We start from the raw sequence: 19985 nt of genomic DNA, 5'->3' as shown, positions 1-19985 counted from the left end.
TGGCGGGAGTGGGTGGGATGATGCCTGGGGCAGCGGGGATGGGGAGTATGCCGCCAAATATGGCGGGGATGGGTGGGACGATGCAGCACAGGAGCCCGAGGACGCCTAGGGAATCTGTCTATCGCCCATATATAGATTTGTTGTCCGACGATTCCCCTAGTACCGTTCCGGAGACTCAGTACGCCGGCATTGAGACTTCTCTTTTCAGGAGTTGGGGCTATCGCCGATCCGTGAGTTGTGAAAGTCTGGGTCGGTGTAGTCGAGGATCCCTATGTCGGGGCGAACCAGTATATTGACCGATTGTGGCATCGCATTAGTGAGGCCTACCTCTCACTCAAACCGGCTGGGGTAAAGCCTCGCAGTCCCGAGCAATGCCGGAAACAGTGGGATCGGTTGAGGCCTGAGCTCAGTCGTTTTGTCGGCCTCTACCAAAACAACCTGCGCATGGCAACCAACGGCATGTCTGAGGAGGATGTGAAGAACCGGGCCTTGTCTCAGTACCCCGACAAAGAATTGAAGTTCAAAGAGTTTGACCAATGGGAGGCCTTTCTCGTGGTCAGGAGTTCGCAAAAGTTTTGTGCGAGTGTCGACTCGGGCTGGAAGCGGACGAAGATCAACTCTTCCGATGAGTACAGCAGCAGTGTTGGTTCGCACGAGCTCCCCGAAGCTGAGGAAGTGTCCCCGCTACCACGATCAGACTCTCGACGTCGTCGTCGCCCGATGGGGTAAAAGGCTGCGCAGCGGATGGCGAGGGGAAGCGGCAGCCGCAGCGGGTCCTTCGAGGTTGAATCGGAGGCCCCTGAAGCCCAAGATGAGTACGACCGTCTCGCCCGCGCGCAGCTAACGAAGACCTTGAGTCAGAACATGCATAGGTAACCTAGCACGCACGATCCTGTGTACAAAAGGATGTGATCGACGCATGTCAGCGTGATTTAGGAATGCCAACCATTGATGATTATGACGTCGAGATTGGGGGCGGGGACATCAGAGGCGGTAGTGGCACGGGCGACGGGGACGAGGACGAGGACGAGGACGAGGACGAGTGAGAGCCGAGGGTTGTATTTCTCGACTTTTTATGATTATGTAATTTTTAAGTATTATGTAATTTTTTTTTAAATATTATCTAATTTTTTTTTTAAGTATTAGTTAATTTTTTTTAATGAAGTATTCGAATTTTTCTGTATTCCGTGTCGACATTTTAATTCCGTAAATTGAATAATTGTGAATTTATTGCGGGAAGTCCTAATGGAAGTCCTAGTGGGAAGTCCTAGTGATGTGGCAGTGGAATGGGAAGTCTTAGTGATGACGTGTTAGGAAGTTTTTGTGGGAAGTCCTATTAGGAAGGGCGCCACCGGAGATGCTCTTAGTCCAAAAAAATAGACTAATTTTTACCATTTTAGGCTTTCCACCAAAATTAGATCAATTTCTAAATATGAAAAGTTTTAAATATTAAAATACCACTACTAATAATGTGGATCCCACAATCTATTAACACTTGTTTTTATCAATTGCACATTAAAACCCGTGTCATACACATATTTATGTCTATTTTTGGTGGATAAAGGTAGTATTATTTAAATAAAAAATAAAAAATACAAGAATTTCGAGGGTAAATATCCCAACTTTATTCTGGGTTGACTAACCTGCTCAAACCTAACCATGGTTAAGAGACCCGCCTTCCTTGCCTTGCCTTGCCTAGCCTAGCACCGTTCTCTTCCCGCCATTTTCAATCCATGCCGTTATAATCTGTAGCTGCAACTCTAATGTGTATCTTTATCTTGGGCGTGGATTACTACAATTCGAAGATAACATTGCTTTTTTTTTTTTCTTTCCCTAAATTGATCATTTTTATTGTTCAATATTTTGGTCACTGTTTCGAGGGTTTTCCATCGGTTTTTAGGTATTTCTGGTGATTAGGGTTGAGTGGTTAATTCAAGCGTAAAATGAACCGAATGAAGATAGTGACCTACAACGTGAACGGCCTGAGACCTCGAATCTCACAGTTCGGCTCTCTTCGCAAATTGCTCGATTCCTTTGATGCCGACATCATCTGCTTTCAGGTTTCCTAACATCCTTTTCAATCAAATCTATGCTTCAAACCCCTAATTTTATACCGATTTTGTTGATTGCTTCTTCATCAATTCTATTGATCTCATCTGCAGGAAACGAAGTTATCGAGGCAAGAGTTTAGAGCTGATTTGGTGCAGGCTGAGGGTTACGAGTCCTTTTTCTCTTGCACTCGCACTACTGAGAAAGGCCGAACTGGATATTCTGGTCATCATCATCATCTTCTCTTTGTGTATATTCTGTATATTTTTTCAAGCATTCAAATTCATGAAAAACTGGATTTTTGTTTTCTTCTGGAAAATATCTAAACGGATTGAAGTTCTTATATGTACACTAGATTTATTACTGAAATGGTAAAGGCAGTCATAATCATTTCTAGCTGGTTTCACATCTCAGCATGGTTTGTCATCCAGAACTATTACACTTCTCTTCTCAAGGTCTAAAATTGATTCCATGGGTGGAATAAGGATGTTGTATTTCAGTTATTTTAAAACTACGTTAGCAGGTTCCAGATTGTATGGGTGATGGTTGATACCAAGAATACAGACACTTCTTTGAGCATGATGTAATTTTGATAGATGCATCCAGTTTACATATTATGATTTTTAACTAGGTGTGGCGACATTTTGCCGTGTCAACTCTGTGTTTTCGAGTAATGAGGTATCTTTGCCAGTTTCTGCCGAGGAGGGCTTTACTGGTGTTCTTAAGGATTTCTCAGTTTCGGGGTACAAAAAAGTTGAATATTCACCACTAATCGAAGGGCTAGAAGATTTTTCTGCTGACGAGCTTCTGAAAATTGATGGTGAAGGACGTTGTATAATAACTGACCATGAACATTTTGGTGAGTGACATAATTCTAGTATACTGCAGAGGAAGAGCTCTTATGAAGCCTTATTCTTTGCATAATTGACTTTCAGCATGGACCGTAGCCACTGCGCCACTTAAGTAACAGATGAATGTTTTCTTCTTCAGTTCTTTTCAATATATATGGACCTAGAGCTGTAGCTGATGATACAGAAAGAATCCAATTCAAGCATAACTTTTTCAACATACTGCAGGTATGGATTTGTACCTTTTGCATGAACGTTATGCATGTTGATACTATGAATTGAATTGCTGGTCTAGAACCCCTGTGTGAAATTGTGAATGTTGGAATGTATCACTTATTCTGCCCTGGTCATAGCAGCAAGGGGACAAGGAAGTGCAATATATATAGTTACCTAATTTTATCAATCATTAACTATTTTTTCTGGCATGAAAGTTCAGTGGGCTTCATTTCTCATTTTTCTCATTTACCTTTCAATTTAAATGATTAACATCACTAGAATGATTTGGAGTTATCAAATTATCTGTTGATTCATTCAGTTTAAGGATTCAAAGTGTAGAAATTACTACAGCGTCACCTTTTATTGTTGTTATTTTCAACTTCCTCATCAATGTCGTCTATGGTGTAGTATTATAAGTTAATTTGTTTTGTTTGGATCAGTTGATGATATTAATGGGTACGACAGGCTTTCAATTTAGTTTGATCATTCTCTGATATCTAGTTTGTTGGTCCCCAACAACAAATATTGTCCGAGCTGATGTTTTTACAATAATATTGGTGATTTTGTTTTAGAAAAGGTGGGAATCTCTTCTACATCAGGGACGGAGAATATTTGTTGTTGGGGACCTCAATATTTCCCCCTTTGCAATAGATTGTTGTGATGCTGGGCCCGATTTCGAGAAAAATAAGTGAGTTTCTTTCTGAATTTTCTCACTCTTCCTGATTAGTACAGATTTTGATGTAAGTTAAGGTTTGTTGGAAATATCTTATTTTTTTATTAAATGTTCAACTTTGCAGGTTTAAATCTTGGTTTAGATCTTTGTTGGTGGATAATGGAGGTGCATTTTTTGATGTTTTCCGGGAAAAACATCCTCAGAGGTTCAAAAGATTCTTGACTTTAGTAATTATTATTACTGGTGAATGATCTTACCAATTGGGAGTGATACATGTATGTGATCAACTACCATGTACCGTGTGTTAGTTTCTTACTATCTTATCAACACCTTTTACTTTCTACTTAAATAACAGAAGAGAAGCCTACACCTGCTGGCCGACAAATAGTGGGGCAGAGGAGTTCAACTTTGGGACACGTATTGATCACATTCTTGGTGCTGGGCCATGCTTACATAAGGAAGAAACTCAAGGACATAGCCTCGTAGCTTGCCATGTTAAAGAGTGCGACATATTAGATCAGTTTAAACGTTGGAAACCTGGTAGTACACCCAGGTAAGTGGTGAGACTATAGTAGAAATTGTCATGTTGGGTCTTTTGGTGACAAGATGATGCAGTTCTGGCTAAAGCATTTTCTGTTGCAGTTCCCTATTCTTTTGCAAAGTTGTAGACATAAAAACATGCCTTTATTTTCCTGTGTAACAATTTTTCTTCTGTTCTTCACTTCTATTTGGAATAGGGAACTGCAACAGAAAATGCTTTAGAGAACATGCCTGTATTTTCCTGTGTAATAATTTTTCTTCTGTTCTTCATCTCTATTTGGAAAATTCCAGGCATAAAGAACAAAAGACAAGAAATGGTAAAATGGAGGGCTCGGATCATGCTCCTGTCTATGTGAGCTTGGTAGATATCCCCAATGCTCAACAACACAGTACTCCGTCACTGTCTACTAGATATTGTCCCCAGGTCTATGGATGTCAGCAGACACTAGGTGCTGATCTCTCATAATTACATACTACCATATATCTCAAGAAAATGTGACCATGTTCAGTTTGAGTGTTATTTGATTTGGGACTACTTGAATATGTGATAGGGAATTTAAATTACTCCCTATGTCCCCAAAAACAACTATAACTCACTTGCTATATTTGGTGTCCTCTAAAAGTATGGCACTTTCCTTTTTAGAACATGGCGTCATACTCTACTTTATATTTTAACCTCCTAAACAGTAAACACCTCGTATTTCCCGGAAAAAAAAACAGCTTTTTCATACAGTGGGACCCTTAGTAATAATAGCCTTTATCCACTCAAACTACATCTACCAACCTGTCTCTTAAAACCTGTGCCCAAATGTGCTATAGTTTTTGGGGACAGAGGGAGGTACTATATAATGGTTTTCAATAAGTGAAGAACATAAGGGAAATGCTGCAAGGTTATTGTACTGAACTATTGATTTTTGAATGCTAAAATATAAACTAATTTAACAACTTTATCAAAATTGTTATCAATATTTATAATTTTATTTGAAAAAATATGCATAGTTCTTTTTAATTTTTATACTACTGTTAGTAGTTGGCCCTTCCAAATGAAAATCTTGGCTCTGTCATTCCTCACAGTCAACATTTTCTATTATAATCAAGATGTTTTCTGAACCATGATGCCTGATTTAGACACTGTACAACACCATTTATAATTAATCACTGCGTTTTAGAAAGGTGGTGGGCACTTGACTTGTCCACAGATTGTCTAGGGTGGTGATTACTGTTTAGGATTTAGTTTTGTGTGCCTCTGCTCATGCCTCCTAGACATTTTTTATTGAAACCTGGATATCTACACAATTTATACTTACCGAAACTAGTAGATATGTTCTCACAACTGTTATTCACTTCTGACAATTTACAGTGTCGATGTTTGCAAGAAGGCAATCCGCAGAAGATAGTAACTTATCTGGAGGATCCAATTTTATTTCAGATGATGGTAATGTCGTCGAAAAATGCAGTCAACTCAATAAAAGAACTCTGCATTCATGTAGCTCAGCTTCATCAGACTTCATCCATCAAGGCATACTTTGCACATCAGATTACAGTAATAATGACACATTTAATGAACCATCTTCTGGTGCTCAAACCTTCTCAGCATCTGGTCATACTAAATCCTCAGTGATTTGCAAGAAAAAAGCAAGGAAGAGTCAATCATCTCAACTTTCACTAAAATCATTTTTCAAGAAAACAGTAGGTGGCTGTAGTGAGTCAACCAGCTTTTGTTCTAATAAGGAGCTTACTCAAGAAGATTTCTCCATTGGTGAACCGAGTGAAACTTTTCTTGAAGGTTGTGAACATAATGAAGTGAAGGAATTGCAGGAAAAAGCCACAAAACAATGTGGATTAGTGCAAGATGATATGTCCCAAGCTGCTGAAAAGAAGAATAATAATGCTCTAGTTGAATGGCAAAGGATTCAACAACTTATGCAAACTAGCATACCTCTTTGCAAGGGCCACAAGGAACCTTGTGTCTCCCGTGTGGTGAAGAAACCAGGGCCTACTTTAGGGCAACGATTTTATGCCTGCGCACGTGCAGAGGTATCAATTCGCGTGCTAGTAATTGCTATATTTTTAAGTTTGTTGAAAATGATAGATTAAGACATTTATCTTTGATGCCTCTGTAAAAAGTTTTTATTTCATATTTGTTACATACTGTATAGTGATATAGTTCCATAAATAGTCAGGACCGGTATAGCTATGCGTTTTCATCGCATCTTACAGTAAAGCTAGTTATGCAGCCTCATTATTGATAGCTCATTTTTGGTATAATTTTGATTGTTTCCTGCATTCATGTTAGGAGCTTCTTTTAAAAAAAATGAGCTATGTTTTTGAAAGAAAAGAGTACTTCAACAAATGGGGTTAGGTAGTAGAGGTTGGATGAGTTGTAATAAAAGTCTAAATTGTCATTGGAGCTAGAAATGACAGTTATTGATCCACTTACTTAAATTAAAAAGGTTTTGTTTATTGTAGCATAAAACTATGTAAATATGATTCATTTATTCATCATTATGTGCAATAATGAACTAGAATTGCAACCAAAAGTGGATGTAACACACTCTATGCTTGACTTCTTTAGCTAATTGCATCTAACTGTATTCCGTAGCACCTGACTTGTTTACTTGGGTCTGTTTCTTTTGTTCTGGGTACTGTGCTTCATGGTGCATGCTTATTTGCTTAAAAGGAACATGCTCATTTTACATTGATTGCATGCAGGCTTACGCTCTCCTAAGCTTTTTGATTTATATAGTGTTTAGACGTGGACAGATTCGGACTAATAAAACTATGATCAACTAATAAAAAAGTTTATGTGCACAAATATATTTGTTCTTGATGGAAATTTATACTTTTCAGGGACCTGCATCTAATCCAGAAGCAAACTGTGGATTCTTTAAATGGGCTACTGCAAAGTCTAAGAAGAAAAGATGATTTTGATGCAACGAACCGTGAAGGTTTTGATCAATATTAAGATTCCGCTATGTGCGACTTCTTAAACTCCCTCTGTTGTCTAAGAAGGTATTTCAATTTGAAAGTAATTTAATTTTGCATTCTTGTTTTAAGTTGCAATCACATTTTACTTCAGTTTTTGGCTTTTTGCAAATGTGCTTCTTGTATGATGGAAAATAGTTTTATCACATTATAAATTTATAACAAGCTGAAATTCATGTGTGTCTGTAAGCATGCTTAAACTATCTCTGTCCTTACTTTTCAAATTTTTTTGGGAACCCAAGATCAACCCATCAGCTTGCAAACCAGGAAATTGTGATTTTCTTTGAGTTCGGTTCATCAGTCTGGAGGTTTTTCAATTCTTGAAGCACTTTGGCACCATCAGGCATCACGAGAAACTATTGGCCTAGTTGTTAGTTCACTATATTTTGTTCCATCCTTGAATTAAAAATTTTAATCTTTGTGCACTCAGACCTAACTTGTCCCTTTGTATCATAAAGGGCTCTTCCTTTACATGGCCCTAACTCTTCTTGACATGGATAGGACTATAAATGCAGTTCATTTCTGAAGAGGGTCGTAGTTATCATGATGTACACAGTTGGCAAAGAATGTTTTTGTGTAGGCCGGGGTTTGTTGTGTTCTAGTTGCCCAATTATTTAGATAACTGTCTTATGTTGAATTTGTATGTATGGCTGTGTGATAGTTCACATGGCCTTTATATGGTGCCCACAAAACATTTCATAGTCAGTTTTAGCCCTCTGGTTTATCCTCAGCATAATACCCAAGATAGCAATAGATGTGATCTGTGTTTTTGAATGGTTGTGGAGATTTAAAAGAAGTCTGTCGGGCTAATAGAGTGCATAAGGGCACGGCTCGTCTTTGGTATGATCACATAATTGTGGTCCAGAATGATTGAACCATTGTGAACTTGTGTAAATATGGCTGCTTGAACTTGACACGTACCACGCCGAATCTTGCAGTAACACAACGCAGCCGTGCTCTATTTTGACCGATTGGAAAAAACAGCATAATTTAGGAAATTGGGACTGGAGAATCCATCCGCGTTGCACGCCAGGCAGGCCCGGCAAGTCCCTCTAGCTTTCGTCCCTACCCAATGCTCGTGATGTTTATCTATTAAATTTGGATGCATTGCTACTACTACTTTTTGAGTATATTGTTGCTATATATGCCACACATTTATGACACAATGGAGATGTGGACAAGCGAAAGCTGCTGCTATAATTGAATGAGGACAATATTCATTATATATACAATTTAGGACAGCTGCCCTTATTTAAGACACATGAAGATCTGTTTATATTTACTAGTTTGCTGATTAACAACTGTATGTTATTTTGAATAATGTTGTGTGATTTCTCTAGTACATTATTGAGAATGCGTAACACCCACATTCAAGATATTTGTTTCTAAACACCTATGTTGTGAATTTTTCCATATATTTGTGCTTACATTAAATATATAGCAGTTTTTATTGTATCAACCATTTGAATCAATCTTTCTGGAATTATTGGTAAATTCAAATGTGACATATCATTGCTGCATTCTCAAACTTTGCATCACACTTTGGCAAGTGCCATGGCTCATCACACAATTTGGGGTCTCCATAAAAAAGTGAGGTAAAAAAATTAACTCAAAGGGTAGAAGAAAAAAAAATAAAAAATAAATAAAAAGCTCAAAGAGTAGAAGAGTATTTACACATGTCTAATTTTGTTAGATATTTTTTGTCCAAGTGAAAATATTATTGGAAGACGAATATGCGCCGGGATTGCTGTCGCACAAACCTGCTGTGATTACGCTGACACTAGAAAGTTGAAAGGCATCTCTCTCACACACATATATGAAATTTTAAGTTATTACTGTTATAAATAGAAAAGGACATCGCCAATTTTAATATTGATAAAAACATTTTGAACTAAAATTGCAGTAGATGGATTTCATTTTGATGTCGATTATGTTAGGAATTCTTATCATTAAATGATGCGTATCGAAAAATATAGATAGGAAACAGATTTAGATTCATGACAAATATTCAAAATAGTTACGTGTTACATAGTTTGTTTTCCACGATAATAGTTACGTGTTACATAGTTTGTTTTCCACGATATCCATGCGTATTTTGATCCGTATGAACTATTCCCGGATACAATTGTTTTATCGAGAAAACTAGGAAACCTCCAATGAACATTACATATTTTCATCCTGCATTTTTTCTCTCTGAAATAATTATATTTTTTTTTTATTTTTCAATGTCCATAATGGAGAATATAAATACTCCATTCATCTCTGAAAAGTATGAACTATTTCGTTTTAGTCATTCCCTGAAAAGTATGAACTTTCTAATGTTGGAAACTATTTTCTCTCTAATGAGGTGGAACTCATTCTCCACTAACAATACTATAAAAACTTTTTCTTTCTATCTCTCTCTTACCTTTCCAATTATGCATTAAAAGTCGTGCTGAATTAAATGTTCATACTCTTTGGAGATGGAGAGAGTAGCCTAATTGTCATAATTAGGCCAAGTCCAATGGACCCCACATTCCACTAGTTTTATTTCACTCACATTTCATTATAAAACTAATACTCCCTCCATTCTATAGTAGTGAAGTCATTTTGTTATTTTGGTAGTTCCATTGTAATTGAGTGATGTCATTTTTTAGTAAAAGTCAACACATTTCTTCTCACTTACTTTTCCATGTCTCTTACTTTATTCTCTCTATTTTTTCCTCTCTCCTATTTTATTGGTATCTTTTTATTTAATACATTACACACATTTTCCTAAATTTTCGTGCCAAAAATAAATGTCTCCACTACTATAAAAAGGAAGAAGTACTATATAAAAGTAGGATACGCCTTCCACTAACCTTTTTTCACCCCCTTTCTACTATATTTCTTAAACTCGTGTTATATTAAGAGAGAGTAAAGTAGGTGTGGAAAAATGTGTTGACTTTTACTAAAAAGAAAAATGACTCAATTACTATGGAACATACCAAAATAACAAAATGACTCTATTACTATGGAACGGAGGGAGTAACATTTAATAGTGAACGGAGGGAGTTATATGCGTATTATACATTACAAATCATTTACTACTAGCTCATTGGAGTTATATGCGTATTATACATTACAAATCATTTACTACTAGCTCGTTGCTTACGGAAGCAGACTGGAACTGGAGAGCATGAGATCGAATCACCCTTGGCCCTAGTTTAGTGTATTTATTAGTTACTCCATCCGTCCGCGAATAGGAGTCTCGTTTTTCCATTTTAGTCCGTCCACGAATAGGAGTCCCGGTTCACTTTTACTATAAATGATAATAGGGTCTCACCTTCCACTAACTCATGTCACTCACATTTCATTTAAAACTAATATATATAAGTGGGACCCCGTTTCCACTAACTTTTTTTCACCCACTTTTCTTAAAACCCCTGCCGCCCATAAATGGGACTCCAAATGGCGGACGAAGGAGGTACTATATATAGTACTCTTTTTGTGGATAATTCAGCTTTCTACCATACTACTTATAAAATGAATGATAATTTGGGAGTGACTTTCTATTTTGGTGGTCGAATGAGAATGGAAAGATAAGACTATTTTATTTAGATTTGGGAAGTTTTGTGGATTTATAGTACTTCCTCGGTCCCTTTGAAGATGACACATTTTTCTTTTTGGTTTGTCCCAATCAAGATGGACTTATTTTTAAAAATGGAAGTATTTTTATCTCTACTTTATTCTCGCTCGTGCTTTATTCTTTCCACTATTGTTTTTTCAGATTTTCTCATAGCTAATTCATTTATCTACACTATTACTTAAAACGTGAATCATAATTTGAGAGTTACTTTGCATTTTGGAGGATGTACAGAAATGAAAAAATGAGATTATTTTTTTAGATGGATGAAAATGGAAAGATAAGATTATTTTTTGTGCACGTAAGGAAATGGAAAGATATGACTATTTCCTTGTGGACCGAGGGGTAGTAATTTGGACCTCTCAGTATCAAAATCTTGCGCCCGCCACTGGCTTCACATGTGTATATATATATCAACATACATATACCAAATTGCATATATCAATCTAATTTATCTATAAAAAAAAACTATTCCTTACGTCCTTGAAAAATTATCACTTAATTTTATTTTCGTCCAGTCCCAAAAATTTGTCAGTATCAAATTTCAATAATTTCATTTTATTTCCTTGTGGACCGAGGAGTAGTAATTTGGACCTCTCAGTATCAAAATCTTGCGCCCGCCACTGGCTACACATGTGTATATATATATCAACATACATATACCAAATTGCATATATCAATCTAATTTATCTAAAAAAAAAAACTATTCCTTACGTCCTTGAAAAATTGTCACTTAATTTCATTTTCGTCCGGTCCCAAAAATTTGTCAGTATTAAATTTCATTAATTTCATTTTATTTCCGTGTGGACCGAGGGGTAGTAATTTGGACCTCTCAGTATCAAAATCTTGCGCCCGCCACTGGCTACACATGTGTATATATATATCAACATACATATACCAAATTGCATATATCAATCTAATTTATCTATAAAAAAAAACTATTCCTTACGTCCTTGAAAAATTATCACTTAATTTTATTTTCGTCCAGTCCCAAAAATTTGTCAGTATCAAATTTCAATAATTTCATTTTATTTCCTTGTGGACCGAGGAGTAGTAATTTGGACCTCTCAGTATCAAAATCTTGCGCCCGCCACTGGCTACACATGTGTATATATATATCAACATACATATACCAAATTGCATATATCAATCTAATTTATCTAAAAAAAAAAACTATTCCTTACGTCCTTGAAAAATTGTCACTTAATTTCATTTTCGTCCGGTCCCAAAAATTTGTCAGTATCAAATTTCATTAATTTCATTTTATTTCCGTGTGGACCGAGGGGTAGTAATTTGGACCTCTCAGTATCAAAATCTTGCGCCCGCCACTGGCTACACATGTGTATATATATATCAACATACATATACCAAATTGCATATATCAATCTAATTTATCTAAAAAAAAACTATTCCTTACGTCCTTGAAAAATTGTCACTTAATTTCATTTTCGTCCGGTCCCAAAAATTTGTCAGTATCAAATTTCATTAATTTCATTTTATTTCCTTATGGACCGAGGGGTAGTAATTTGGACCTCTCAGTATCAAAATCTTGCGCCCGCCACTGGCTACACATGTGTATATATATATATCAACATACATATACCAAATTGCATATATCAATCTAATTTATCTAAAAAAAAAACTATTCCTTACGTCCTTGAAAAATTGTCACTTAATTTCATTTACGTCCGGTCCCAAAAATTTGTCATCTTTACTTTACCATTTTAGGTACTAACCTCACGTTCCACTAAATATTTTACTATAGAATTAATACTATATAAAAATAAGATTCATATGCCACTAATTGTTTTAATTTACTTTATATTATATTTTTAAAATTCTGTGTCAGGTTAAATAATGAAAAATTATTAGGAATGGAGGGAGTGAGTATGTACTCCCTTTGTCCCATTTCAAATGAAACATTTTCCTTTTTTGGTGTTCTATAAAAAATGAAACGTTTTTTTAAATAAAAATAATTCTGTCTCTATTTTTTCATCTCTCTTACTTTACTTTTTTTTTTATTAACTAAAAAATAATATTATTATATAAAATCCTGTGCTGATTTTTAAATATTTTATTTTAAGTAAGACGAATGGACTATATAATTTAACCGCATTATCTAACTTCAAATCTAATTTATACGATATGGAATAATGTCGCGAAACATCAATTCTTGGAAATGGAAATGAAAACTCTTCCTGTATACACTTTTTTTTTTCATTTAAGTGTGGAGTGAATTGGTGACCAACTCTCTAAAGACTTTTCTAATTTGTCTTTAGTCCCAAATCCTAACCAATCAAGCTATTTTGCTCCATGGCAATGGCATTACTACGTCAACGAATTCGTGTAATGTTTCAAAATTGGGTTCTTACATTTTTATACTCTATTTTTGTTCTATAAAAATAATATATTGACATAAATTTTAATACATATTTATAATATAGAAAAAAACAGAAAGAAAGAACAATTATAATGGAGAATGTTTGTTCACCTCATTACAAAAAAAAAAAAGATTACAACAAATGAAAAAATCTATATTTCTTAAAAGAGGTAAAATGATAAAAATAGTTTATTTTGTAGGACTAAGAAATTATGATTCAGTCGTTCACAAATATAATACCACGTCATAATTATTTTCTTTTGCTTGAATCAGTTGACTTAAGTCCTTTAATATCATATTTCTTTCATTTCTAAAAATTGTTCCTTGAATTTAATCTACTGTTAAATTTTAGTAAGTTAATCTTTATAATGAAAATGAGGTAAGTCTCATTTTTTATTATTTGAAATTTTAACTATTTTTTAAATATTTTTTACTTGACTAAATTCGCATCAAAATTTATGTCGTTCTTAAATTTTTTATTACTTCCTTCCTCTGTTTCGCCATAAATGAAATGTTTCTTTTGGGCATGAGATTTAGAAAAACAATGTTTAATGGGTTAAATGAATATTTAATAAAGTAAAATAGAAATACTATAGAATAGAAAAATAAAATAAAAGAGATAATAAATTAAAATTAACTATATTATACATTTTGTTAAAAAAGAAAATAACCCATTTTAAACGAGACGTCCTAAAAAAATATGAGTGCTTATAATGACGATGGAAGTATTATTATGATATTTCAATTAAATGTCTCACACTTAAAATTGCAATTAATTACTCCATTAGTCATGGTTACATGTCACAATTTTTATTTTAAACGTCGTTTATTATATTTCATTTTATTTTAATTTTTTCAATGAATTAACTCTGTTCTATTAACATATTTCACTCACATTATATATTAAAATTCACATTGCATTAACTTTTATTTAATTTTCTTTTTATATATGAAGTTTTATATAAAATTAAAGTGGGACATTGCATTAACTTTTTATCCAATTTTCTTTAATATATGAGGTTTTATACATCAAATTAAAGTGGGATGTGCGAATGTTACCCAATGTAAAAGAGATCAAATCCAGGATTCTAGTCAACTATACAAACGTTTGAAATTAATATTCCCAAACTAGTAGTACTATAAAAACTAAGACAACTTGTTAATCCATTGAATTTGCCTCTTTCCATACATCAAATCAGCACTCGATCACCCAAATTAATGCTATAATATCAAATTATTTGACACATTCCTCAATCGGTGTTTAACAGTGTGATGACGTGTCAGTTTACAGAATAAACAGCAAAATGATGTGAGTAAGAGAACAGGGATTACAATTGAGATGTGCTGGCACGACTAATTTAATTTAGTTAGTGGGTAAAATAAAATTTGGTTACATCAACCCAAAATTTGTAACAGTTGACCATTTTGGGGTGGTTGGGCTGGAAAGTGGCCGCATTGACAGCTGATTAATACATTAAATCAAATTATTACAGCCCATATTTTATATTTGTAAATAAAATAAAGCGTCGATTTCCTTTGTTTTTTTAAAAAAAAAATTTGGGAAAAAGAGCTGATTTCGTTTTTCCAATGAAGGCCGCGTTTGACCTTGTAAACCCCGTCGTCTCCATTTCTACTTCTCTAAGCATAAAAAAACTGTATCTTTTCTGATTTCTCGCACGAATAAATCCAAATTCCCAATCTTGATGCACTCCCAAATCTAAAAATTCAATCTTTTTCCGTTTTCCGATTGGATCAATCGGCGTTCCGATGGGGGATTTAGTAAAGCAGACGCTTGCGACGCCGATCCAGCTCACCGACCAGGTCACCAAGGCCGCCGACGAGGCCGCCACGTTCAAGCAGGAGTGCGCCGAGCTCAAATCCAAGACCGAGAAGCTCGCCGCCCTCCTCCGGCAGGCCGCGCGCGCGAGCAACGACCTCTACGAGCGGCCCACGCGCCGCATCCTCGACGAGACCGTCCAGGTCCTCGACAAAGCCCTCTCCCTCGTCTCCAAATGCCGCGGCAACGGCCTCGTCAAGCGCGTCTTCACCATCATCCCCGCCGCCGCCTTCCGCAAAATGTCCTCGCAGCTCGAAAACTCAATCGGCGACGTCTCCTGGCTCCTCCGCGTGTCCGCCTCCGCCGACGACCGCGCCGACGAGTACCTGGGCCTCCCCCCCATCGCCGCCAACGAGCCCATCCTCGGCCTCATCTGGGAGCAGATCGCCACGCTCTACACCGGCTCCGTCGACGACCGCGCCGACGCCGCCGCCTCCCTCGTCTCCCTCGCCCGCGACAACGACCGCTACGGCAAGCTCATAATCGAGGAAGGCGGCGTCGGCCCTCTCCTCAAATTGATCAAGGAGGGGAAGCAAGAGGGCCAGGAAAACGCCGCCCGCGCGATCGGCCTCCTCGGGCGCGACCCCGAGAGCGTCGAGCACATGACCCACGCGGGCGTCTGCTCTGTCTTCGCCAAGATCCTCAAAGAGGGGCCCATGAAGGTCCAGGCCGTCGCCGCCTGGGCCGTCGCCGAGCTCGCCGCCCATTACCCCAAATGCCAAGATCTCTTCGCTCAGCATAACATTATCCGACTCTTAGTCAGCCATCTCGCTTTCGAAACCGTTCAGGAACACAGCAAGTACACCGTCGTCAGCAAAGCCACCTCGATCCACGCCGCCGCCGTCGTTTTAGCCAGCAATGGTGGTGCGGCAGCCGATCATCATCACCATTTAGATGATGATAAAACCCAGATGCCACGGCCTAATCAGATGTACAATGTTGTCACCACCACCATGTCCGCTGTCAAACCCAATTCGGGCGGTGGAGGTGGAGGTGGTGGTGGAGGAGGGAAGGTGAATTCCCTCCACAACAACCACCTCCACCACCCGAGCATATCGCTCTCGGGCGCGAGCACTCGCGCCCGAGAGGCGGAGGACCCGGCCACCAAGGCGCAGATGAAGGCGATGGCGGCACGGGCGCTCTGGCATCTGGCGAAGGGAAACTCCGCCATATGCCGAAGCATCACAGAATCGCGAGCATTACTGTGCTTTGCGGTTCTGCTAGAGAAGGGCCCGGCCGAGGTGCAGTACAACTCGGCCATGGCCTTGATGGAGATCACCGCGGTGGCGGAGGGCGACGCGGAACTAAGGAGGTCGGCATTCAAGCCGAACTCCCCCGCCTGCAAGGCCGCGGTGGATCAGCTCTTCCGGATCCTCGAGAAGGGGGATTCGGAGCTGCTGATCCCCTGTATCAAGGCCATAGGAAACTTAGCTAGGACTTTTAAGGCCACCGAGACGCGGATGATTAGCCCGTTAGTTAGACTGCTCGACGAGAGGGAGGTCGAGGTGTCTCGGGAGGCGTGTGTCGCGCTCACCAAGTTCGCCTGTGCGGAAAATTACCTCCACCTCGACCACGCGAAGGCCATCATCGAGGCTGGGGGTGCCAAGCACCTCGTGCAGCTCGTGTACTTCGAGCAGGTCGTGCAGAGCTCCGCGCTCGTGCTGCTGTGCAACATTGCGATGCACGTGCCTGACAGCGAGGAGCTGGCACGGGCGGAGGTGCTGACTGTGCTCGAGTGGGCGTCCAAGCAGGCCGCGCTGTGCCAGCTCGAGGAGGTCGAGAGGCTGCTGCCGGAGGCTAAGGGGAAGCTTGAGCTGTATCAGTCGAGAGGGTCGAGGGGGTTCCATTGATGATCATAGCAATCTTGAGAAGATACATGTTTTTTGGTTATTCATATTGCTGGTTTCTTGCCAATATTTATGTCATTTTGTTTTCATTCATATGGATTGTATATAGCATTAGTTGATGCCTTTGTAAGAAAAGAATGTCAAGAATTGTTTTTTTTTTCCCTCTTTTTTTGGAATTGTGATTCAAGCTGCTGTTAGTTTATGGAAAATTTTTGATCAAGCAAAAGATGATTTTTACAAGAATGTGACTGAATAGGAAACAAGTAGAGAATTGTAATTGCAATTGCAATGTGAAAACTAGCATTATCCTGCAAAATCAACTCTATGCAGTCATGAAAGGTTGCTGATTACCGTGTTTTGGAGGTAGCATTACTTGTTATATTCAATGATTTCATTTTCAGATATTTTTTCCCTGCTCACAAAATAGGCTTGGTTCATTACCACTCATCAAAATATTGAATAGAAATGATAAGATGGTGACAAATTTATAGTAGTAGTGCAAATGATAAAGTGGTGGCAAATTTTCCAGAAATAATGCAACATCATGGTCCAATAAATTACAAATGAAGAAATAAAGATGCGAAAAAATATGGTTAGTTATTATGTATCAAAACAACTGAATTATTACTCTCCTCTCCCTTTATCCACCATTTAGAGAGTCATTTTATCATTTTGGGTTATCTATAATTTACAGAACAATTTCCTTTATTCTACTTTTAGTATTTTACATTCACTAATTTTTTACACTCACAATTCATTATAAAATTAATAAGTAGTATTAAAAATGAATCTCACATTTCTTTCATTTTCTCTCTTTACTTTTAGTCTTTACAAAGTTAAACAATTGTTTAAAATATATGTCAATTCAAAATAGTTTTAAAATTGTGGACGGAAGAAGTACCTTATTACGTCTCATAGGCCAATAGCCCTTGAATATATTGAGAAAAATGCACTATTCATGAAATTCTAAAATTTCCGTTTGTGTCACACTCTATGTCTAATCTAAGTAAATTGACTCTATAATAATTGTACCTAGACCATCAATTAATGGTCTCTATAAATAGACTCCTCGACTACTAAATTGTGGTCCGAATTACATGATCAATTTAGAAAAAGTGTTTTCCATATAAATGTGGAAATAAGCATCTAGTGGTTGCATGTTGTGTAGTGACAATCTGGCATATAGTCTACGCAAACTTTTCCAACGCATAAAATAAATATTCCTACTAATTAACTTGACAGTTTTTTAAACAACACTCCCTAAAAATATCACTCTTTCTTTAGGCTATACGAGATTTATGCAACTTTATTTTTTATATTAAATAGAAAAAGTAAAATAAGAAAGAGAGAATAAAATAGAGATAAATGTATTTTCATTTTTAGTATTGAATCATTTTGGTTTATCAAACTAGAAAGGAAAGTGAGTCATCTTCAGTAGGACAGAATGATACTATAAAAAAAAAAAAGTAATAAATTAACAGAATGTGTGTATCATTTTTATATCCTCCATCCGTTCTTGAAAATTTGTCACCTATTTTCATTTTCGTCCGTCCCTAAATATTTGTCACCTATTTCCATTTTCGTCCGTCCCTAAATATTTGTCACCTTTCACTTTACCATTTTTTTTATAGTGAACCCCACATTTCACTAACTCGTTCTTACTCACATTTTATTATAAAACTAATATATAAAAATATGACTCACATACCACCAACTTTTTCAACCCACTTTCTATTAAATTTTTTTAAATTCGTGTCATGTCAAATGGTGCTGAATTACAAGAGATGGAGAGAGTACTGTATTAATTTTATAATAAAATATAAACATAATGAATTAATGGATTATGGATTTATTGAATTCTGAATTGTGGATTATGTAGTATACTACTACTACAAACAATATCACCCAAAAGTTAGCCTATTTTTTTCTACTACATTCAAACTCCATGTATCTTACAACATTCAAACTTCTAGCATATCTTTTGCAAACTATGGTCACAGACTCAGATGACATAGATATCATGATGCTGGGTGAAACTGAATTTTGTTTGGAATTGACTACAAACTCAAAGTTCGTATGCTTTTTCACCACTTTTAAATTTAGTGGAAAAAACCTGAATATTTAAAGTTAATTGCAAATTTTTGGCTATTAACCCTATAAAAAACTCCCTACTTTATTGAAATACATCATGAAGTTATGATGGAACAATGTGACATCGTACTGAAGGCTCAACTAAGTGCATATCTAAAAAAGTATCAACAATTATTTTGGTCAAGTAGCATGTAGCCCCAGTTGCATACTAACTACCTGGAGTACATTTTATTCATATATGATATATTCAACCTAGCTAGTATATCACTATATGTCATATGTGATACGTCATTTTGTTGTTTGAGAAACTTTTAATTCCGTAACCTCAATACCATGACCTTCATCATACCGATAAATGATTTCTTTTGGTACAAAGGGTGAATCCAATAGAAAGAAAAGAAAAGAAAAGGAAAGGAAAGGAAAGGAAAGGAAAGGAAAACAACTTTCTTTCTTTTCTCATTTGTTTTTTCTCCTTTCCAGTGTTAAGACCTCTACAAATTCCTCTCTTTCTATCTCTCTAGCAAAATTGTTATCTTCCATTTTCTTTCTTACTTAAAAACTTATCTCATTGCTAGAATAAGTAAAGAATCATAAAACAGGAAGTGATCAATTGTTAACTAATTAGCAATTCCAAATTAAGACCAAATCTTAGCTATTAGATTAGGAGTTCTAGTGGTTGAAATAATGTCACATGTATTATATTTTTAATTAAGAAAATTATTAAATAAAAATAAGAGGTATTAATGTCAATTCTCTCTCATTAAAATCATTTTAAAACATTAAATTTACGTAACTCTCTCAATTTAAATTATTTTTTCGCAAAAAATATATCAAATTAAAGATACTTTTATAAATAAGGATTCCAACGGGATCTCAATTGCATATGTTCCGACGATGTTCGAATGATGAAATTTG

The 19985-nt window shown here is 36.7% G+C and overlaps 2 protein-coding genes and 1 long non-coding RNA gene across 4 annotated transcripts; 2 read left to right on the top strand and 1 right to left on the bottom strand.

The window, feature by feature from the left end:
- Positions 1 to 1663: 1663 nt before the first annotated feature.
- LOC125215015 (endonuclease/exonuclease/phosphatase family protein) lies at positions 1664 to 8770 on the top strand. Of its 2 annotated transcripts, XM_048116296.2 has the most exons (12): positions 1664 to 2060; positions 2163 to 2274; positions 2681 to 2908; positions 3040 to 3125; positions 3686 to 3801; positions 3911 to 3991; positions 4142 to 4339; positions 4618 to 4775; positions 5687 to 5761; positions 6113 to 6363; positions 7177 to 7338; positions 8250 to 8770. In XM_048116296.2, exons 1-11 carry the CDS (start codon positions 1944 to 1946, stop codon positions 7249 to 7251), a joined length of 1497 nt encoding a protein of 498 aa, XP_047972253.1. In that variant the 5' UTR covers positions 1664 to 1943; the 3' UTR covers positions 7252 to 7338; positions 8250 to 8770. The 2 variants fall into 2 exon arrangements, with proteins under 2 accessions (XP_047972253.1, XP_047972250.2); XM_048116293.2 differs by having other exon boundaries at positions 5687 to 6363.
- On the bottom strand, positions 3675 to 6188 carry LOC148931185 (uncharacterized). The gene is made up of 2 exons (XR_016137197.1): positions 6066 to 6188; positions 3675 to 5932 (listed from the first exon to the last, which is right to left on the bottom strand). It is a non-coding gene; the product is annotated as an uncharacterized LOC148931185 (long non-coding RNA).
- A 6069-nt stretch (positions 8771 to 14839) lies between the features above and the next one.
- Positions 14840 to 17145, top strand: ARO2 (armadillo repeat only 2). The gene has a single exon (XM_048115985.2). The coding sequence runs from the start codon at positions 15063 to 15065 to the stop codon at positions 16980 to 16982; it is 1920 nt and encodes a 639-aa protein (XP_047971942.2). The 5' UTR covers positions 14840 to 15062; the 3' UTR covers positions 16983 to 17145.
- The last annotated feature ends 2840 nt before the right edge of the window (positions 17146 to 19985 follow it).

Source organism: Salvia hispanica, chromosome 3, assembly GCF_029641045.1.
Source record: "Salvia hispanica isolate PSC_SH4W2 chromosome 3, Shi_PSC_v1, whole genome shotgun sequence".
Taxonomy (NCBI): Eukaryota; Viridiplantae; Streptophyta; class Magnoliopsida; order Lamiales; family Lamiaceae; genus Salvia; species Salvia hispanica.
This window is presented reverse-complemented; position numbering and strand designations above follow the sequence as displayed.